This window comes from Petromyzon marinus, unplaced genomic scaffold (assembly GCF_048934315.1).
Source record: "Petromyzon marinus isolate PM22_M1 ecotype Great Lakes invasive population unplaced genomic scaffold, UKy_Petmar_22M1.pri1.0 PM_G_Scaffold_51, whole genome shotgun sequence".
In the NCBI taxonomy this organism is placed as follows: domain Eukaryota; kingdom Metazoa; phylum Chordata; class Hyperoartia; order Petromyzontiformes; family Petromyzontidae; genus Petromyzon; species Petromyzon marinus.
The window spans coordinates 1,011,897-1,034,130 of NW_027423004.1; the positions used below are offsets into that span (position 1 = coordinate 1,011,897).

A 22,234-nucleotide genomic window follows, 5' to 3' on the forward strand; every position below is an offset into this window, starting at 1 on the left:
TAGTGCTGTACTAGTACACTACACTATACACTACACTACACACTAGTGCTGTACTAGTACACTACACTATACACTACACTATACACTACACACTCGTGCTATGCTAGTGACGAATTGGCACGTTCTGTTTACGTGACAACCCTTACTCGTTGGCTGTGTCGGGTGGTGGCGGGTTTTTACAACGAAACATTTATCTATTTCCGCGATCTAACCAAACAAACAGAAACCTCTGTTGTGGATGACGGAGGCCTTTGCCCAGCAATGGGAATGTACTGGCTGACAACAATAACAACAAACAAACAACAACAACAACAAACCGGATGTCTCCGGTCAATGTTGCCCCAGAGCCCCATGCGGTTCTGACCGGCACGGTTGGCTACGCGCGATGCAAAAGACGTTCCAACGTCCACGCACGGAGCAGTTGCATCGCCTGTCACATTCGATAGCTACGCCACTGCTCAAAGTTCAGCTCCAGCTGTTTGTGTCGGGGTCAGCTGCAACCCCACACTGCCCCCTCCCCACTGCACACACCCACACACGAGAATTCCTAGGCGGGGGTTTCGATGCCCTTTTATTTTGCATCTCTTCTCTCCGTGGGCCGAGATGCCTGCTGTGTCGCAGCTGCGGTTTGACTGTGAAGAGCCGCGTGGCACGATAGATGTTGTGCACGCTACCCGCTTGCCGACAGCGCTTTGACGAACCGGGGAGGGGGGGGGGGCTCAGGGGCAATGCTCTGAGGCTGCACTGCTCAGTTTCTGATTTTGAATCTGAGCAAGCTGCCCGTGATCAAATTTTGCTCGCGCAAGGGTTGTGAGTGAATGGTCTCTGCCTGGTCACCAATGACTCAAACACACACACAATAATACGTCATCATAATCATGTACGTTTGTATTCTTGGGTCTTTCGGTAAAGTCACGTAGACTTTTTTGCCATTTTCTTTGAAGCTATCGACGTGACTTTACTGAAAGACCCAAAGAATGTGAATTCCTGCAGTCACGAAAGCTTTAAGTCAAGATTTAATGTATGTTTGTTTCACCAATTGTGGCGTATTCCTGCTCTGAAACGAACGTATATGTACACGTTTTATTGACATGTGGCGGACACAGCAGGGCACGTAACTAGTGTGCCCGGGGCTTCATCTCTCACCAAAATACTTTCCAAGCTGCTGCTAGACTGGAGTGGGTGCACAACGACAAGAAACGGAGCTAAATAGAGAGGTATACTGGATGTGGTGTGCTGGGTGCAGGAACAATGTCTCTGCCGCCGATCCGGACACACCCAGATGAAATGAAGTCCTCGTGTGGATACAGTCCAGTGCGGATGGATTAAGAGGCCAATTCCAGTGATTTCAGCAGTAGTTCTGACGTCATCTCTCACGGTCCTTGTCTGAAACGGGGTGATGATTCATTGCTCGCTATACAATATAACAGAATCGAGATTGATATCGCGACTAAAAACCAACGCATCTTTGAGCTCCAAATGGAAATGTGTTAGTCTCAAGACATAACGTCGATATTACAATTGCAATATAAATGTTAAAAAATTTAAAATTATACTCCTGCGTAGGTTTTGTTTTTGCTTTAAGGGTTCTGCTGTAGAGCTCTCAATTATATTTTCCGGTTGTGCCACGTGTTGTGGGGCACGGTGACCGACGTTTCGCTCCATGCGCTGGCATCTTCAGGAACTGGATGCAGTTCCTGTACAGCATGCGGTAAACAACCCACAAAACGGAGAAGCCCCCAAAATATGCATATCTCTATATATAAGACACGAGCTTTACTACTACACGGCTTCGCCCGAGACTTGGATTATTGTCTTGGATTAATACAGGGCCTACGCGGAGGGGGGGGATGCGTGACGTCAGCAGGCACACTGCGTGACGCTGCCGCATGCGGGTGACGTCACAAATGTGACGTCACAGATGTGACATCACCGCTCACTTGCCGTGCAAAATATATCCATTGTTGCGCTCCCCCCCCAAAACACAAAAGTCTATTTTATACTTTTTGCATTGTGTACAGTCTGGAAGCTACCCACGTGCCAAATTTCAAGTTTGTTGCATGTCGGGAAGTATTCTAAACATTTCGAACAGACACACATTCACAACTTTGCCTTTTATATATATAGATTATAGGTTCACGTGAATCCTCGCCTACTTAAACAGTTTTTCTTCTTGCTGTGGTAGTCCCACCTGATGACGGTTGCTTGTGTTACGATCGAAACGTCGTCATCTGTTATTTTTCTACCTACGTGACTCTATGGGCAGTGTTGTCAATGGGCGGTGCTTATCAGTTCTACGGATTGTGATTCATGCTCGCCCTCACGTGTTCTCCTATCCGCGCTACGTTTTCTAAAAGCGCCCTGCTAAGGCCTCACGTGATCACAGCCGCGCGCAGTCGCCTGCCCGTGTTAGAGGCACGAAACGTCGGATTTCCTCCACCACCACCACACGAGGACACAGAAAAGAGCTCAAGACCCCCCCAGACATCTACGCAGCGTTGCGCTGGTGAGGGCCGCGTTGCGCTGGTGAGTGCCGCGTCGAGGCCTAGTCCCGGGGAGTGATGCCGCTCTCGGCTAGATTGCCCAGCCGGCCGAGGTGGCACCCTGGCCGGCTACGGAGCCGCTGTCACTCGATGAACCCTATTAGAGACCTGTCAGATGGTCTAGGTATGTAGCAGGGAGCAAGCTTCTAAATATGTATTAAGGCTGCTTATAGGCTTTTGTAACGAATCGTAGCTGCATTTTTTAAACTTGCATTGTTTGCAATGCACACGCATAAATGCACACGCACACAATGCGTGTGCATTGCTCAAATACTTCACTTGAGCACGTCGTGTTCAAACTCACTTTGTCCTATTTAGGAGCTTACAAACTGCCGCCTATAAAGTCACGTAGGTAAAAAATAAAATAAAAATAAATGAAAACAACTAAATTAAATCACGGCGTTTCGGAGGCAACACAAGCTTCCTTCATCAGGTGTAAAAAAAGCACAGTTATTTTTGCTGTGCCTTTTTTTCTTAGACCGAGTAACCTGCTTGAACAAGTAACACATCCATAAACTCTGCCAGTACTGTATCTCGTTTTATTCACAGTCCGTGTTTACAAGGACGACAAAAATGCACGTAATTATCAGTACGTCGACCTTGCGGTGATGCTTTGCCAGGAGCCCTTTCATATCAACTTTATATTTGTTTCCATCACAATTGTTTCACACAGCACTTGCACAGACGTGCAGCCGTGTTGGTTTTTATCCTGGAGGGTGTTCTCACTCCGGGGGGGGTGCTGTTTAAGTGATGGGAGAAACCTGAGCTGTGGCTGTTACAGCGTTGCCCTGTTTCCTGGGGTATCAATGTTGATTTTTATTTATCTGGTTTAAAAAATCGGCACGAGCATTGGTGCCAAAATAAGACTGTTTCCTCAACTTTAGTATTCTGCAGTGGCGAAATGCAGCCTCAGTGAAATGAGCACGTAAACATGATGAACGCAGGAGCACGTGTCCATCAATTAGGAGCACGTGTCCATCAATTAGGAGCACGTGTCCATCAATTAGGAGCACGTGTCCATCAAGTAGGAGCACGTGTCCATCAATTAGGAGCACGTGTCCATCAATTAGGAGCACGTGTCCATCAAGTAGGAGCGTGCATCCAAGTGTCCCTTGCAAAGGAGATCTTTAACCTGACATGGTTGTCACCTGGTGTACTGGAGGTCGTGGGTTTGATACCGACTGACACTACCTGCTGTATATTTGGAGTTTACGTGTCTCACTCCCCGTGGTCACGTGGAATTTACTCCGGGTCCTCCTGTGTTTCCGTCCACATTCAGAAACACCACGCGTTTACAGTATTTGTCTATACTGCTATAAATGTCCACTTGATGATATCAGCCACCAGTTGTGGCCAGATCTCTGGGCTTCGTGTGGCAAGATCATGCATGGGTTAGTTTTATTAGTATATATTTGTAAAGTGGTTTGTTTACTCTTCCTGTACTCTGCCCCTCACATCGTGTTTGTTGTTGTGATGTTCTGACCCAGTGCCCCAGCTGGACATATATGAAAAATAGCTTCATAGCTCTTTGGATTCCTACTCCTGCGGTCTTAATAAATATCATTCCTCCTGCTCCACCTCCTCCAGCTCCCTCCCTCCCTTCCCCCCTCCTGCTACCTCCCTCCCCCTACTGCTCCCTCCCTTCTACCCCCTCCTCCTAGCCAAGTGAAGGAAGCCCCCGGTCCGACCATCTGCTCCCCCGATGGACGCCTTCACCACCGCACGCTTTGTGGCACTGCTATTGGCTGTGCTGGGCGACCGTCACCACCCACTCGCCCTGCCCCTTGACCGTGAGTAGCAAACTCTGCCACGCCACCCCATTTGAGAGGATGCCCCCCTCTCTCAACTTTACACCCACCAATCGTCCACTAAAGACCATCGGCTAAACTCGACTCGTTAGACTTCACCGGGCAATGCCCACCGAGCTACGTGGCTCCTTTCTTTCAGAAGCGACCCCGGCGGTCGCAAATGATAGCCGCAAAGAAGCGGCACGACGTTCATAGCGGCGGCCCGAACACTCTGAACGCCTGACGCCGACTCTTCGCGCGGAGGGAAAAACTGGTGCCCAGAAATGTACGAAGCCAACTTCGTCTTACGGGATTTTGGGTCCTCGTGTGTCGCTCAACGTCCAGCGTTGCTGGATGCTGCTGGCGTTGAGGGGTGCCGTGCAAAATCTTCTTCTTCCGCGCAGCCGATGCGGATGCAGAGCGACAACTGCGATTTTACGTGCAGGTGGTCAAGGCCAGACCGCCGTATCAGGAATTAGAGGCGTGGTGGCCGTGACATCTCCTCCGTGCTTCTCGATCGGGGCAAACTTCTACCGGAGAGTTTCACATTTTTCATTTGTGCACCGGGTCTCCTCCGCGTCTGTTTGCTGCAAGCTATGCTTCTATTAACCCGTCGATCTCTTGCAGTTACTCACCCTCCGTCCATCAGGCGGCATTCGCCATTGAATTACATCGTGGAACCGCAGGACAACATTGTGATGGAGTGTGAGGCCCAAGGCAACCCAACGCCCAAGTACGCTCCCTACCTCCCTCCCTCTCTTTTTTTTCACATTTTATTTACGCTTCAACATTGACAAGCTGCGTTGACCATCAAACACAATTCAACTCGCACATTCCCATTATGACGATGAAACTGTCAGCGAATCGGCATACAAAACCATCCACGGCAAAATAACAGTACATTATTATTATTTGTATCGGTGGCAGTTGGTGGGACAACACCGCTGTTGTCGCTGTTATTTCACAGAGCACGTTGACGCACGCAATGGGAAAACTAACAAACGTGATCAAACGTTCGCTCCGCTCCGACCCGAACTGAGCGTGCCGAACTGAGCGTGCCGCAACGTTAGCCCTCCCTGTTTGACTTGTTAAGCAAACTTTATTACCTCGGCCGCAAACAATGCGCTGGGGCGATTTCAATGTTGGGTCGTGCGTGAATCACCAGACAAAGACAAACAACAGGTCACGCGCTCAACATCACTCCCTCCCCCACTCCCTCACTCCCTCCCCCTCCTCCCTCTCTCTTTTTTGTGTGGCATCACAGCATCAGTGAAACATATGCAACACCTCTGCCATTTCATTTAATTATGAGCATCTTCAAAAACAGTTTTGTTAAACACATTGAAGCGTACACAAGTTGAAAAAAAGCCTTCTACATCACCATCATCATCAAAACCAGTTGTTTTAACCGAACGTTACTTCACGTAAGTTTTTTAAAATCTATTTACGCAGGCTTTCAGGCTACGGGTTAGAAATAAAATAAAAAATCAAAGTTTAACATTTTTCACAGGGTAAAGGTGAAATTTTTGCCAACCAAACTTTTACATTTCTGCACTTGCTGCCCTCGCTGCAAACGTTGTTACAACAAGGCTTGAACAAAGGCCGGTGTCCTAAAACAACAACCAACTAACCGCTTTCCCCACCGACAATTTGGTACTGAATTCCTCCTTCCCTCTCAACTGCACAGCACAGCGGTGTAAGAAACTCTGGCGAAAGACAATTTACAAGGTTGGCCGTTTAAAATTAAAATCAAATTAAAATTAAACTCCCTCCCTCTCTCTCTCTCCCTCCCTCCCTCTCTCACTACCTCCCTCCCTCCCTCACTCCCTCCCCCCCTGCCTCCCTCCCTCCCTCACTCCCTCCCTCCCTCTCTCACTCCCTGCCTCACTCCCTCCCTGCCTCCCTCCCTCACTCCCTCCCTCTCTCACTCCCTCCCTCCCTCACTCCCTCTCTCTTTTTTTACGATCAGAGGAAACAAGAAGATGCTCGGTGTAGTCGGCACTTTGCTCCATTCATCATTTCTTTTTTTGTTTTATTATGCTTTGCTTTATGTAAACCCCCCCCTCCCTTTTAAATGAAAGACCCAACACATTTTTTTTCTTTTTTTCTGCTCTCCTTTCCTCTTCCCTCTCTCTCTACCCCCCTCTCTGCCCCCCCCCCCTCTCTCTCTACCCCCCTCTCTGCCTCTCCTCTCTCTCTACCTCCCTCTCCGCCCCTTCTCTCTCTCTGCCTGCTCTCTTCCTACTCCATTTGGCTCTCTCTCGCTCTCTTTTTTCTTTATAACTACAACAAGTGCTGCATCTGCACGCAGCCCTTCCCACAGTCAAACGGCCTTCGACGGGTAGCTTAGATCTGCATGCAGAGCTCTCCGTCATCTGCCACCGAGCACACGGCCTCCTCCAGAGCCCACTGCTCCTTGAAGGCCGGCACGGCGTGGGTCAGCCGCGCATGGCGGAACTCCAGCCACACCCTGGCTCCGACCAGAGCGCGGAAGATGCCCAGGCTGCTGGCTGGACGTTGCCCCTCCAGGACCATCTTCCTCGCCCTGTATATGGCGAGCTTGGCGTAGCCGAAGAGCACGTTGACCAGCCCCTGAAGATGTTGGGGTCCGTCGCCCTTCGGGTATCCAAAGATGAGGACCGTCGGGGAGAAGTGGAGGCTGAACCTTAGAAGGATGTTTCTCAGGACCTTGAACAGCGAGTCCAGGCTCTTGCACTCCACGTATTGGTATGCCACCGTCTCCACTTGACCGCAGAACCGGCACTCCGGGGACGTGTCGGTGAAGCGCGCCAGGGAGACGTTGGTGGTGACGGTGCCATGGGCGATGCTCCAGTTGAGATCGCCGATGCGGTTGTACGTCGGCCTGCAGTAGAGTTGCCTCCAGCGAGAGACGCAGGGCAGGGCTTTCCTCCAGGCATGGTCCTTGTGGCTCCTCAGGGTGTCCTGTTGGTGGAACCGGACCATGTAGGAGTAGAGCACCTTCCTCTTTACATTTGCGAAGGCCACCTCCGGTAGGTCTTCTAGCCGGCACAGGTTGTGATCCGCCTTGGTTTGTCGGTATTGGCGATGCAGTGGCACGACTGAGAGCTCCGGTGGAGGGGGATCGAGAGGGGCCTTGTCATCCCCAACGCCGATGGGGGGCGTTCTCCCCACTGCCGCTGAGAAGGCCCCCTTGGCTTCGGCCAGGATCCGGGCAGCCACCCGGAGCGACTGCAGCCCTGTCTTTGTGGCCATGTCTGCTGGTCCGAGCCACTGGCCCCGTGTTTCAGGCTCCACCAGATCCCCCATCCTGGTGAGCCGCGCGTTGGCGAGGCGCCTCTCCGTGCCAGGGGTGGTGGTGGTGGATGGCAGCTTTGTCTGTGGGTTCCTGAGGATCGGTTCGAAGACCAGATCCTCGGCCGATCGCGGTTGGTTCAGCCTCCTGACGGCGAGGGAGCTCCATGTCTGCAGGACGCTTCTGTAGAAGGGTGGCAGCTGTCCCAGTGGGAGGCCCTGCAGGTCCATGTAGAATAGTTGCTTGGAGCACTGCAGACCCCCCAGCTGTTTCAGGAGGAAAGAGGCCGTGACTCTCCAGGCCGGTGCAGGGGCGGCATGCAGGAACTTTTGCGCCGCCTGCAGTCGGAAGGTGGCCAGCTGACTCCGCACGCACACCAGCCCGTGACTGCCCTCGTCCAGTGGCAGGGCCAGGACCCCAGCCGCGACCCGGTGTCCTCCACCCCACCAGAAGAAGTCGAGGGCTCACTTCTGAAGTGCGTTGACGAGGCTCATGGGGGGGTGCAGGGAGAAAAGTCGGTGCCACAGCATGGACGTCACGAGCTGGTTCACCACCAGCGTCTTTGTCCTGAAGGTGAGGAACTTGCACAGGCGACCCCAGTTGCCCAGCCGCTCCTTCACCTTCTCCTCCAGCTCGACCCAGTTCCTCTGCGGTGGTTCCTCCTCTGGTCCGAGGAACATTCCCAGGTGGTGCAGCGATGTTGTGCTCCAATTGATGGCTTTTGCCTTCTCGGGACACTCGGTCATGTCCCACGCTCCAACCAGCAGGCCGCTGCACTTTTGCCAGTTCATTTTTGATGAGGAGGCTTTCGAAAAGACCTCCTGGCATTCATGCAGCAGGGCGACATCAGCCAGGGAGCGCAGGATGAGGAGGACGTCGTCGGCGTATGCCGTCAGGACCGACTTGACGCTTGGTTCCCTCAGCACCAGGCCGCTGAGTCTCCACCTTATGAGACTCAGGAAAGGCTCTAATGCCAGGGCATAAAGTTGGCCCGACAATGGGCATCCCTGTCTCACTCCTCGTTCGAATTTGACCGGGGCAGTGAGGGCGCCGTTGATCTTAATCATGCACTCCGCCTTGGTGTAAAGTAGGCGGATCGTTCGGACAAAGGCATCCCCAAAACCCAAGGTCTTGAGGGTTCCCAGCAGGTACTTGTGGTCCATTCTGTCAAAAGCCTTTTCCTGGTCAAGAGCCAGAAACGCGATTGGGATTCCCAACCTCTGGGACACCGCGATGAGGTCCCTGACCAGTAGGATGCCGTCGTGGATGGTTCGTCCGGGGATGGTGTAGGACTGGTCCCCGTTTACGACTTGTGCAATTACCCCTTTCAGTCGCAGGGAGAGAGCCTTCGTCAATATTTTGTAGTCTGTGTTCAGGAGGGACACCGGATGCCAGTTTTGTAGGTGCCTCACATCTCCGTTTTTGGGAAGCAGAGTGAGCACCGCCCTCCTCCAAGACTGAGGCATCACCCCGGTGACTGAGGCTTCCTCCAGCACCTCTCTGTAGTCCTCCCGCAGGGATGACCAAAAAGCGGCGTAAAACTCCCCTGTTAGGCTGTCTAACCCTGGGGATTTATTCGGGGCCAGTCCTCTTACGGCTGCGTCAAGGTCAGTCCTGGTGAGCTTTTGCTCTAGCAGCTCTCTCCCATCTTCCCCCAGGGTGGGTAGACCACTCCATGCCTCCGCCTGGGCCGGTTCCGATGTTTCTTCAGGGGAGAACAGGTTGCCGTAGAAGTCTCTGATGATGGTCGACTTCTGCTGGAGTTCGTGCACCAGGACACCGTCACCATCAAAGAGGCACTCCATGGATTTGCGTCTCCCATTCTGCCTCCCGAGGGAGTAGAAAAGCGGGGATCCCGTGTCGAGGTCCGTGATGAGCTTCACCCGGGATCGCACAAACGCTCCCCTCGTCTGCTCCTCCTCTAGCCCTTTGAGACGCTCCCTATTCTCCTCGTATTCTTGGAGAAGAGCAGGGTCGCTGTCCTCGGCGAGGCGACCCTCCAAATTGAGGACTCGGGCTTCCATGTCGGTGATGTCCACGTTCTTCAGTCTGGTGCTCCCCCAGGTGTATTGTTGGCACAACAGCCTGGTGTGCACTTTGCCCACATCCCACCATTGGGCCAGAGAGTTGAACTGCGTTTTGGTTTTTCGCCACTCTTCCCAGAAGTCCTCGAACATTTCTAAGAAGGTGCCATCCTCCAGCAGTGAGTTGTTAAAATGCCAGCGGGACGTGCCCTCACGGGCCCTCTCCAGCCTGACACGGAGCACGATGAGGTTGTGGTCCGTGAAGGGTGCCGCCCTGATGCCAGACGTTGTGGCGCACGTCACAAAGCTCTTAGAGATGTAAAATCTGTCGAGCCTGGACTGCGTCACCGAGCCATCGCGCCTCGTCCTCGTGTACGTGAACTAGCGTTGGCCCGGGTGATGTATGCGCCACACATCCACCAAGGCGGCGTCCTCCAGGAGTCCCTGCATTTCCCTCTTAGGCCCTACTCCCCCTGGCTGCCCCCCCGAACGATCCAGGGCGCCGAGTGTGCAGTTGTGGTCGCCACCCACAATCACGCACGCATCGTCCGGGATCCCGGCCAGGTGCCTCCTCAGGAGGTGCAGAAACGGGATCTTCTCCTTGTTGGTCACCGGCGCGTACACATTCAGTAGGTGGATGGTGACATCGCCCACCCTGACCGTTACCGCGAGCAGCCTTCCCTTCACCACTTCGGTGTGGGTGATGAGTTCGGGATGAAACCCTTTAGCGAACAGGGTCGCGACTCCACAGGAGGTGTTGTCAAGGTGACTGTAGAAGGAGTCCCCTCCCCACTCCTTCCTCCAGTCATCCTTGTCCTCGACCGTGAGATGCGTCTCGTGAATGAAGAAGACAGAGGCAGCGTGTTTCCTCGCAAGAGACATTGCGGAAAACCTCCGCACTGCCTCCCTGCACCCGTTCACATTCAGGGAGCCGATGTACATAGGCATTGCCTGTTCCTTTCCCCCGTGGCCTCCCACCTTATAATTTGTTTGCGGAAAAATCTCAGCTTTGCCCTGTCCTTGCCCCAGAACTCGAGTCTCTGCTTGGCAAGGAATCTCTCTGCTTGAGTCACAGAGGCCTTTATTGCCTTGCTGTCCTTCCAACGAGCCAAGGCAATGTCCGCTCTGTCCTTCCTCATGTTGGTCTCGTTGAGGAATTTCCAGAGATCTTCCGAGGAGATCAGGGGAGTCTGAGGGTCAAGGAGTGTAGACCTCTGGCTGCTCTCGCTCCCCATGCTGAAGCAGTCGTCCCGATCTGAATCGATTTCCTCGGCGTCCGGCTCCGCTGGAAGAGCTGCAGCGGCTGAGCTGGCGCATGGCCCAGCGGCGTCCTCTCCCCCGGTGTTAGGGATGGCCTGGGATGGCTCCTGCTCAGGCTCTTCGGGTGGATGGCCCGGTGTCTCTTCCGCTGGTTTTAGATCAGCAGTGGTACGGGGACCTTCCTCCTCATTCCCATCCATTTCGTCCTTGCCCATAGTGAGTGTTTCTCCGCCAACTTCTTCCTCTTGGTCAAGGGCTTCCTGTATAGCTGGTGGGGAGTGAGTCTCTATGACAACAGTAGGCGGGTCGATTTCCGTGGTGATGTCGCCTTCATCGTCGACGGTCTCCTGCTGTAGAAACCCTTCCCCAGACGCACGCTGCTTCTTCCTCTTGGCGGGTTTCTTCCTCGCCGCCCGCGCGTCACTCGGCGTGGCGTCTGGGAAGGCAAAAACCGCGTCTTCGGCATCTGGCAGCTGTTCTGCTTCCTCCCCTCGTGTGGGGGGTTTCACCGCTTCTTCCTGTTCGAGGTCTGGGAGGGGTTCCTCCTCTGAATTTGACCCTTGAGATCCGGGTCCTTCTGTATTCTTCCTCTTGCAATTTGTCGCTTGAGGCGGCGAAGTTGGGGCCACGACTTGAGGTGTAGGAGGCTGCGTGGCTGGCGGGTCTGGTGTGGGCTGTTGGGGGGCTTGTTGCAATAGGGGCTCTTGCTGCTTTGCCCCCCTTGCTCTGCCTCCCTCCTCCCCGCTCTTTTCTCCGACCCTCGCTGTCGTCGGTTTAGGGCAATCCCTTCGGAAGTGCCCCTCTTCTTTGCAGAGATTGCATCTGATGGAATCTTTGGCATAAAACAGTCTATGGGCAATGCCTGCATTGACAATGACAAACGAGCCCTCTTCCTGCTGTCCGTGAGTCAGCAGGACATGCACCTGCCTCTTGAAAGATAAAATGTGATTGAGAGCAGGCTTTCTGCACCCCAGTGCCAGAGCACGTACTGGCACCACGATGGTGCCCAGCTTGGACACGTGCTCCAACACGGCCTTGTCGGGGATGTAGGGCGGCACGTTCGAAATGACTATTCGCGCCGCCACCGAAGCGATGGGTTCCAGCTGGACGTGGAGTCCCCCCACGGTCATCCCCTTCTCGACGGCCGCATCGGCCACCTTCTTCGTCGTCAGGAAGAAGACGGCTTTCCCGCTGACCTTCGAGGCGTGGGTGATGGTGGCCGGCGGGACGATGGCGGCCAGGGCCTCGACGTACGCCTCGATCGTGACGGAGCTCGAGGCGTAGCAACGGATGCCGTTCGCGCGCAGCGGCAGTGGTCACCAATTGGGGGGGTTGGCCTTGGAGCAGAGGCCCTAGTGGGGGGCCTCGTGACTCCAGGCAGATTGGCAGCTGCGACCTTTGCGTAAGTGGCCATTTTGTTCCTGCTACCTTCAATTTCTACCTGACTGTGGTGCTGCGCTTCTATACAGAGCTCCCCTTGAGAGAATGTAAACTGAGGATGAATAATGAATCCTCGTTTAAGAAAATAATGAAAGGAAAAAAGAAAGGAAAGAGACATATTTATTTATTCAATAAACTATTTTTATTGAATAAATTATGAAGCAGTAAATGAAAAAATAATTTGATAGTGATATCTAATAATACATTTGCGTGTTAAATAAATGAATGTATTTTGCAAACAAATCTACTTTTTAGAAAAATGTGTTTATTAAATGCATTCACTCATCGTTAAATAAATATAACTTAGAGTCCTTGCACACTCGTGGAGGCAAACAAAAAAAACGCAGTGTGTTAAGGAATCATTAACTAATAGATTGCTTTAGCCTCAAAGTAAACAATTACTTGTGTGGCCTTAAATTTCTGCGCTACAGTGTGGATGCCTCCACGTGGCTCACACAAAATGTAAGTTATAACAAATCTCAAATAGTTTGAGATTCGTAAACCGAGATTAAAAACATAAGCAGAAGAATAAAGGAACAATAAGTAGAGTATAAAAATACCTGTAAAGTATGAAAACGATGCTTTAATTAACTATGGGATTGAGCCCATCGCCTAAGAAACACCAACGTGTTTCAAAAGGCTATGGCCTCACCCTGAACTGTTAAGCTTAAAAAAGTAAAGAAAAATGAGCAACACAAAAAGTACTACTTGTGTGTGCAAAAGGCAGAATACTTACTCCTGATGAGTAAAAACTTGAAGAAAAGAAATTAATTAGAAGAGGGTATGTTAGATTTATAAAGTTACCACGAGGAGCTCAAACGAAGCGCGTCCTCTCTCTCTCTTTCTCTCCCTCACTCCCTCCCTCTCTCACTCCCTCACTCCCTCCCTCACTCCCTCTCTCACTCCCTCCCTCACTCCCTCCCTCTCTCACTCCCTCACTATCTCCCTCCCTCCCTCACTCCCTCCCTCTCTCCCTCCCTCACTCCCTCCCTCCCTCTCCCTCAATCCCTCTCCTCCCTCACTCCCTCCCTCTCCTCCCTCCTTTTTTATTTTTATTTAACGATCAGAAGAAACAGAAAGATGCTCGGTCTTTCGGCACTTTGCTTCGTTCATCATGTCGTCTTTTTTCATCTTTTTTGTTTGCTTACGTGCCCCCTTTTAAAAAAAAATTAAAGATATAACACGGTTTTCCCATGTAACATAAATCGCATTGTCTGCTACTGTGTTCGTAAACACCATAAAAAAAAAATCAACCTTAAAAACCCATCACCACCAGATCCCCTGCTTTTGTCACATTACACAAAGCACCCTCGGTAGCCCAACGCGTCGAGAAAGACGTGTCGCCCCCCGTCAACTGAGCGTACCGAAATTCCAGCCAAATTCTGCCAGAAACCAGGGCCTTGAAGATGCGGCAGTGGCTGGGGACGCCGCTCCCGTCAATTGCGCATTTCCTGGCCCTATAGATGGCCAGTTTGGCGTTGTTCATGATGAAGTCCGTCAACCCCTCGATATCCTTGGTACCCTCGTGCCCCCTATATCCAAAAATAAGAATTGTGGGGGAGAAATGAAGATTGAATTTCAGTAGAATATTGCGTAACAGCTTATAGAGTGAGTCTAGGCTTTTGCGGCGTACGTATTGATGCGCCACTGTTTCGAGCTCACCACAGAATCCGCGTTCACGATTTGCGTCTGTGAAAAGTGCCAGGAATGTGTTCGTGGTCACAGTCCCATGGGCAGTGCTCCAGCTAAGATCACTGTGGTGCTTGTACGATGGATTTGAGTAAAACAGCTCCCAATGAGGCCTCAAGCGATCACCGCAGGGGCATCGTGTCCCTCCAAGCGTAGCCCTAACGTGACGTTATTATTTGTTGATGGTGGAAATCGACCATTTGGGCGTACAGCTTTTTCCGGTCTACACCTGAGAAGCACCCCTCCTGGCCATTCCCCGTGGCGTGCCCCCCGTGCTGCCGTGAGGAAGAGAGGCGAGTGTGCTCCCGTGCTGGGACGACATTCAGCTTTGGTGGCACTGGGCCACCGCCGGCTGACTCGTCGCCAACGCTCGCAGCAGGCGCGCTCCCCACTGCTGTTGAGAAGGACCTTCATACCTCATTCACGAGTTTTGCGGCGAGTCTCACCGAGCGCATCTTGGTCATCGCAGTTATCTCGGCAGGGAGAAGCCATTGCCCCCCCCCCCCACAGTGCCCGGTTTCACAAAATCGCCCACCCTCATGAGACGTGCGTCCACCACGCGTTTCTCCATGGCAAGGCCCACAAGAGAGGGTAGTGCCGTGTGGGGGTTCCGTAACAGCGGCTCGTGAGCAAATTCTGATGCCGACTGGGGTGTGTTCAGTCGGGCGGTGACAAGGAAACCCCATGTATCTAGGATACTCCTGTAGAAGTGGGGAATCTGCGTGAGTGGAATACCCGTAATGTCCACGAAGAAGAGCTGCTTGCTGCGCTGAAGGCCCCCCGAGGTTATTCAGAAAAAAAAAGATGCTGTGGAGCACCACACGGGTGATGGGGCCGTGTAGAGAAACCTCTGTACGGCTTGTAGACGAAAAGTAGAGAGTTGGCTCAGTACACACACCAGACCGTGCCCGCCCTCCCGCAGTGGCAAGGCCAAGACACCGGCAGCCACACGGTGCTTCCTCTGCGACCAGAAGAAGGCAGCTTTCAGTCTCTGAAGTTTTGCTAAGAGCTATGTGGGTGGAGTGAGGGAAAAGAAGCGGTGCCACAAGGTGGTACCCTCCGTCGATGCTTTATTGGGCGATGCCGCTTGCCCCTCCACTGATGACCCTCCATCGTCCTCGTCCCGGTCACCGCGCGTAGTTTGGTCAGTCGGGTCCTGTTTGGGCTCCTCCGTGCTCTCGGCCGCTCGCGTTTCCTGGGAGCCCTCGGCCGCCTCGCAGGGCGCGTCGTCGCGGTCTGAAGCGCGACCCTCTTCACTGGTTTCCTCCGTCACTGCACAGGTTGCGTTTCCCCCCCCGCTTACATTTCAGGCTGCAGATTTTCTTCAGGCGTCCCGCGCTTGAGCTTGGTTCCCGCACGGGGCTTCTTCCCTGTTGCGTGTCCCGCCTCTAGGGGCGTCTGGGACGGTGAAGACTTCCGTCCTTGCCACCGGCAGCTCTCTGCGTCTCCCCCAGGCGTTGGTGCGATGTCCGACTCCAACTCTGGGAGATCTTTAAAGGGACTGACCTCATCCCCGCTTGACTCTGGGGACGACGAAGCCGAATCCCCCTATAAATTTCCTCTTCAGAGGTCCGGCTGTCAATGATGGCTGGGTGGCTGGCTGAGCCTCGGTCTCCATGGCAGTAGCTGGTGTCGGAGCGGGGTCTACCGCCATCTCGGGTGATCTCCGTGGTGAGGGACCCTCTTCTGGGTCACTTGTTGGGTGTGCTTCTTTAGCACCCTTTTCCACCGTTGCCTCGCTGTTGGATTGGGTATTTGCTGTCTTTGGTGCAGTGTTTTTTTAATATGCCCCTCTACTTTGCATAGGTTGAATTTTAGCACGTCCCTGCAGTAAAACAGCCTATGGGCCCTTCCTCCATGCATGACGACAAAGGAGCCCTCCCTCAAGCTGCCCATTGGGCACCAGCATGTAGACCTGCCTTCTAAATGACAAGACATGCCTCAAGGCAGGATTTTTGAGGCCCAGAGGCACACGCTGTAGGTTGGAAGTCAGCGTACCCAACTTAGCCAGGTTATCTTGGATGTCTTTATCGGGAATGTAGGGGGGGACGTTGGATGCGATCACTCGTACCGATGGCGACGACAGTGGCTCCAAGGTGAGGTGCCAATTGTCAACCGTCAGCCCCTTCTCCATGGTGGCGTTTGCCACCTTTTCGGACTGCATGAAGAAAACCACCCTTCCGCTCACCTTGGAGGCATACTTTATCGAGCCCTCAGGCACGATGGCGCCCAGCGCTTCCGCGTAAACTTCGAGCGGGACATCGGTGGAAGCCGGGCGGCGGATCCCAGCCTTCGCGTGGAGGCTCCAGCTGCTGCTGCTGCTGCTGCGGGCGCCTTACAGGCCCCAAGAGACCGGCCTTGCGTAAGGCGTGGTAGCTTTCTCGTGTGAGACGTCGCACACAAACTGCTAAAGCAAACCTCTCTTACTTCTAAAGCCGAGAAAATTATTGACAAAAAAACAAGAAACGAAGATGAATGTTTATAAAGATGGTCAAACCTGTGTTATGACCACCTTCTCATAATTACTATTACTGCTGTCCACCCAAAGCTCCCATGGAGAGGGTAAAATTACTTAATGTAGAAAAAAAGCACACCAATAAAAATAAAAAAATGCTGTAAACACGCTCGCAGTACAACACAAGAGGGGTCTAAAGGGGATGTCGGCACTGCACTCACACCGGCCGGCGTGGGTACAGTGCCAACACATGGTGCGTGTAACACGTGGAGGCACGCGAGACAAAGGAACGAACAGAAAACACGAAAAACGCACACAATTCTAAAAATTGCTTGAGGAACAAAGGAACTCAAAATCGAATTGACAACAAAGAAAAGCGTGATTATGAAATCGACTATCAAGTAAAAGTGGAGGATTGTGCGGAGAGCGAAGACACCTGTACACTGCAGAGAGCGCAGCCGCGCCCTGAACGGTGAAAACCAACATAAAGGAACGAGGAAAGAAGGACGAAGGAAGTCCAAATAAATAAAGAAAGTGATCACAAATTGTGTGTAAAGCAAGACACTGTTGGTGAAAATACATCCTGAAAAAGGGTGAGAAAAATAAAAGTTTTAGAGGTAAGGCCAGGAGCTTCGGGTGAAACACGTCTCTCTCCATCCCCTCCCTCCCTCCCTCCCTCCCTCCCTCCCTCCCTCCCTCCCTCCCTCCCTCCTCCCTCCCTCCCTCCCTCCCTCCCTCCCTCCCTCCCTCCCTCCCCTCCCCTCCCTCCCTCCCTCCTCCTCCCCCCTCCCTCCCTCTCCTCCCTTCCTCCCTCCCTCCCTCCCCTCCCCTCCCTCCCTCCCTCCCCTCCCTCCCCTCCCTTCCTCCCTCCCCTCCGTCCCCCTCCCTCCCTCCCTCCTCCTCCCTCCCTCCCTCCCCTCCCTCTCCTCCCTCCCTCCCCTCCCCTCCCCTCCCTCCCCTCCCTCCCTCCCTCCCTCCCTCCCTCCCTCCCTCCCTCCCTCCCTCCCCCCTCCCTCCCTCCCTCCCTCCCTCCCTCCTCCTCCCTCCCTCCCTCCCTCTCCTCCCTCCCCTCCCTCCCTCCCTCCCTCCCTCTCCTCCCCTCCCTCCCTTCCCTCCCCTCCCATTTGCGCTTCAGGTTCCGGTGGAGCAAAGACGGCCGGCGTTTTAACCCAGGCTGGGACCCCAACGTGAAGCAACACGGGAATGGCTCCGGCACTTTCACCGTGGACACGGCGGCGGTGTTGGCCGCATCCGGCGGCCAACACGACGCTATGGAGGCCTACGAGGGGGTCTACCGCTGCTTGGCGGAGAACCGGCATGGAACGGCCCTCACCGCCAACATCGCCGTGCGGCTGGCTCGTGAGTAGGGGGACGAGCACCCCGGCGCGGCGCGCGGTAAACCAGCCGGCCCGGCGTGCGCCGCAGTGCCGGCCTTGCAAAGGTGCCGCTCGCTGACAGCGCTTGCCCCGACGATCTGTTAAGGCTACACGGGGGGGCGGGGGGCGGCGTCTTTGTTTTTGTGCTGCAGGTGCCCCAGCGTGGCCCCTTGAGGACCTGAGCCCCGTATTCACCGTGGAGGGCTCCCCGGCCGTGCTGCGCTGTAACCCTCCCCACGGCTTTCCCCCTCCCGACATCTTCTGGTTGGACGGCTGTGAGTACCACGGTGGATAGGAAGATGTTGACTACCTCTCCTGGTACGCGGGAGGTCGTGGGTTTGATCCCGACCCTGACGACGCCTGCTGCTGCGTATTTGGAGTTTGAGGTGTCTCTCATCATCATTGCGATGGCTAGGAGATGTTGACTACCTTGCCTGGTTATGCAGGGCTTCTTGCTCTTTCCTACTGATGCTGATGTAAATGCAGAGACGACGACTACAATTTCACATTCAGGTTGTCGAGCCAGGCAAGCGAGAAGTGGAGTGCATCATTGCCATGATGTATCCTTCCAGATTTGTGAAACGGGGGGGCAGTGCGTCGTTATACGTTGTACAGGGGCTCTTCTGCTGCCATGACTTGCGCGGCGGATGATGCTGCTGATGATGCTGATGATGATGCTGATGATGAAGCTGCTGATGATGATGCTGCTGATGATGATGCTGTTGATGATGCTGATGATACTGCTGATGATGCTGATGATGATGCTGATAATGATGCTGCTGATGATGATCCTGATGATGCTGCTGATGATGATACTGATGATGACGCTGATGCGGATTTAGTGGTGGACTTCTGTTACAATTCAGTTTCATGGCTCATCGGATTCCTCCTCCTGCAGTCTAAAGATTCTCGTTCCGATCCCCTTTCCATCCCCCCCCCCCCCCTTACCCCCGGCGTGCTGCTGGCGCTGCAGCCATGCAGAGAGTGCGGCTGGATGCTCGAGTGTCCCAGAGCCTGGATGGCGACCTGTACTTTGCCAACGTGCTCCCCGGGGACGTGGACTACTACGTGTGCTGCACCCGCTATCCGCGCACTGGAACCATCCAGCAGAAGGAGCCGATTTGGCTGATCGTTAAACCCGGTGAGCGGCGGTGGTGGCAGCGATCGCCGGCAGGGCACGTGTGTGTACGTGCGTGCGTCTGTGTGTACGTGTGTACGTGTGTGCGTGTGTGTGCACGTGTGTGTGTACCTGGTGCGACGTGTAAATATCACCATTTGGAGAGACAAAGGCGGTTGGGCGTGGTGCTGGCCACCAACCCCCTCGTGTGCCATGCCGGCCTTCATAGGTGCTGCTCGCTAACAGCACTTGCCCCAACAGTCTGTTACAGGCTATATGGGGGCATCCTTCCAATCCTGTGGAACCTGTCCAGTGCCCAGACTGATTATGATGTCATGTAGGGCAGTCTGAGCACAATAGCCACCCTCCCTCAGCATTTCACTTGGGAGATCATCTCTTCCTGGTCATCCCCACTTTGCCTCATGATGTTTTCCAGGCTGAAGGATTTCCCCTCCCCCAAGACCTCACAGAAATGCTCAGCAATTCTGCAAACCTGTTCCTGGGGGTCGAACATCGGATCACTTTTCTTTCCCCTAATGATGGTGATGGGTATGGTGCTGCAAGTTACTTTTTTGATGGAGTTAAAGAGTGATATGTGATCGCGGGCCACTGAGGCCGATTCCATCGCCTCAATAACCGAGGGAAGGCTGCGGTAAGCCTCCTCATTTTCTGACGTGGGATGCTCTAGACCAGGGTCTCCAACCCCCGGACCGGTACCGGTATCGGTCCCTGGGCTGTTAGGAACTGGGCCGCACAGCAGCAGGAGGTGAGCGGTGAGTCCACGCGTGGCCCGCCCCCCAATATTTTATTATTTACCACTTTTGTCCCGCGCCTCTTTCCCACACTGCGCACTCAGGCACAGTGTTGGTATAAAGCCCACAAGCTCTAACCCCTAGTAGCCACAAGGAGTAAGCCCACAAGCTCTAACCCCTAGTAGCCACAAGGAGTAAGCCCACAAGCTCTAACCCCTAGTAGCCACAATGAGTAAGCCCACAAGCTCTAACCCCTAGTAGCCACAATGAGTTTAAAAACAAATGTCGCTGGAGAGCTTCTTTGAAAAGGGGGAAAGACCCAATGATGAACCACCCCCCCCCCCCCCCCCCCCGGTCCGTGAGTAAATCGTCTTCCACGAAACCGGTCCCTGGTCCCAAAAAGGTCGGGGGGCTGCTGCTCTAGGCGATGAAAGTGGGCCTGGATCATCTTTTGTGGGGGCATAAGTAACCTCGACCACAACTCCTCGCCTCTGGTTGATGGGAAGGCGAGCTCAAAGTAGCCTGGGGCTTACGGCTTCCCACGCCTCACCGCCACGCTCCCACACCCCCTTCATTATTTTGCTCAGAAGAAGAGCCACTCCCTGTTGTTTGGCAGTCTCCTGCCCCGAGTAGAAGGTTGTTTACCCTCATGGTGGCAGGAGCCAGAGCCGGTCCACCGGGACCTCCTGAGTACCACAGAGATCCAGGCGGTATTTGTCCAGCTCTCGGCAGAGTAGTGGCAGCCTCTCATCCGCAGTCAGCGTTGGAACATTCCACGTGACCACCCGCAGTAGCTTTTTGTTATTTCTGGAGGAACCCCAAGGGTAAGGATTCAGTCTCCTGGCTCCGTCAAATGGGGTTTGGCCAGGAGACGTCATAGTCGCCTGTCCCCCCGCTAGAATATTTTTTATGGTTTTGTGCTAATTAATTGAAGGTGGAGGGATGACCAGCCCCTTGCACCCGTTCAGAGCCCCCATTTGGCCGCTGTGGTGGTTACAAACGCCACGAGGGAAATGTTCGATTGAAATTGGTCCTCCCCCCATGGCACTGCTCACCGCAGCGTTACCGTCCGGCACCAACGAGGAGGTAGGGGGTTGTTTCGCTCGACTTGACAAAGATCAACCCCGTATGGCCTTAACAGACTGTTGTTAGCGAGCACCTGTGAAGGCCAACACGGGACACAAGGGGGTGGCTAACACCACGCCCGGCCGCCTTTGTCTCCCCGGTGGCGATGTTTACTACAAAACGCACCAGGCACTCGTTTGAGGCTGATTCGACCTAAGGTACGCCCAGGATCGATTCAGATAATCAAAATGTTGGCTGTGAGCGAGAATCAAACTCGGTCAGCGGGGTCGGAGCGCAGCATAGTGCTAACCACTACACTACCTATCCACCCACCCACTCCCCTACACACGCACACACACACAGCTCATCCGTCGAAGAGACGTCCGGTGTTTGTGGAGCCTGGGGGTGAGACAAGCAGCAAGCTGGTGCTTCAGGGAGAAACGCTACTGCTGGGGTGCATCGTTCAAGGGCTGTACGTACACACACAACAACAACCGCCATTCACCACTAAGTAGCGGTGACGTCACCACGATGCTTGTGCCAGGCTATGTGCACGTTGAGGCCACGTGAAGTGTCGAACGCCCGCTGGCAAGAGGTCACGGGGCAGACCCAGGTGCCACGGGTCGACTGACTGAGATGACTGGCTGATGCACCACCTGTGCCCCCTACTGTGCCAACCTGCTGTGCTTTAGCCACCCGGCGCTCCGCTCGTTGTTGAGAGCATCGCTCCTCCGCCCTCCGTTGTTGTTGAGGGCGACTGCCTCCAAATGCCCAGTAGCGTCCTTCACGAGCCTCCTCCACAGAGGCCGATCTTGACACCGCTGGTACCAGTCATCGGCAACTCCACTCAGCTCCACGTCCTCCTGTACCACATCACTCCATCTCTTCTCTAGCCCATGCCGCGCCCGTATAGCCCCCTCGATCCGGCCGAAGAAAATCTGTTTAGGCATGCTCTTGGGTCTTTCGGTAAAGTCACGTAGATAGAAAAATATAAAATAAATCACGACGTTTCGATCGCAACACAAGCAAATATATTTCTCCTGCCTCAGCAGTTTGCCTGCTGTATTTTTTCACCTCAAGATGATTGCTTGTGTTGCGATCGAAACGTCGTGATTTTTAAAATTATTTTTCTATCTACGTGACTTTACCGACAGACCCAAGAGGTTGAATTCCTGCAGTCACGAAAGCTGTTTAGGCATGCGGTATCTGGGCATGCAGGCTACATGACCCAGCCAACGCAGCCGTGCCTGCCAGAGGAGCTCACCGATGGGACTTTGTCCAGATCTTTCAAGGATTTGTGAGCTCACACAATCCAGCCTGGTTAAACCCAGGATGGATCGTAGGCAGGCCAGCCTAAATGTTTCTAACCGGCAAATATGTTCCATTAGGGGATCCACGTTTCGCAAGCGTAGAGAAGGGAGGGAATGACTGTGGCCGAGAAGACCTGAAGCT

The 22,234-nt window shown here is 53.7% G+C and overlaps 1 protein-coding gene across 5 annotated transcripts in view; it reads left to right on the forward strand.

Annotated features, from left to right (window-relative positions):
* Positions 1-2,350: 2,350 nt before the first annotated feature.
* Positions 2,351-22,234, forward strand: part of LOC142917454 (neuronal cell adhesion molecule-like) — a 39,458-nt gene continuing 19,574 nt past the window's right edge. Inside the window, exons 1-7 of one of the 5 annotated variants that reach the window (XM_076062132.1) lie at positions 2,351-2,526; positions 4,131-4,333; positions 4,958-5,063; positions 17,608-17,831; positions 18,001-18,123; positions 18,822-18,989; positions 21,146-21,254. In XM_076062132.1, coding sequence (XP_075918247.1) covers positions 4,246-4,333; positions 4,958-5,063; positions 17,608-17,831; positions 18,001-18,123; positions 18,822-18,989; positions 21,146-21,254 — 818 coding nt within the window. In that variant the 5' untranslated portion in view covers positions 2,351-2,526; positions 4,131-4,245. The remainder of the gene's footprint in view (positions 2,527-4,130; positions 4,334-4,957; positions 5,064-17,607; positions 17,832-18,000; positions 18,124-18,821; positions 18,990-21,145; positions 21,255-22,234) is intronic. The other 4 variants (XM_076062133.1, XM_076062134.1, XM_076062135.1 and 1 more) reach the window with 4 other exon arrangements.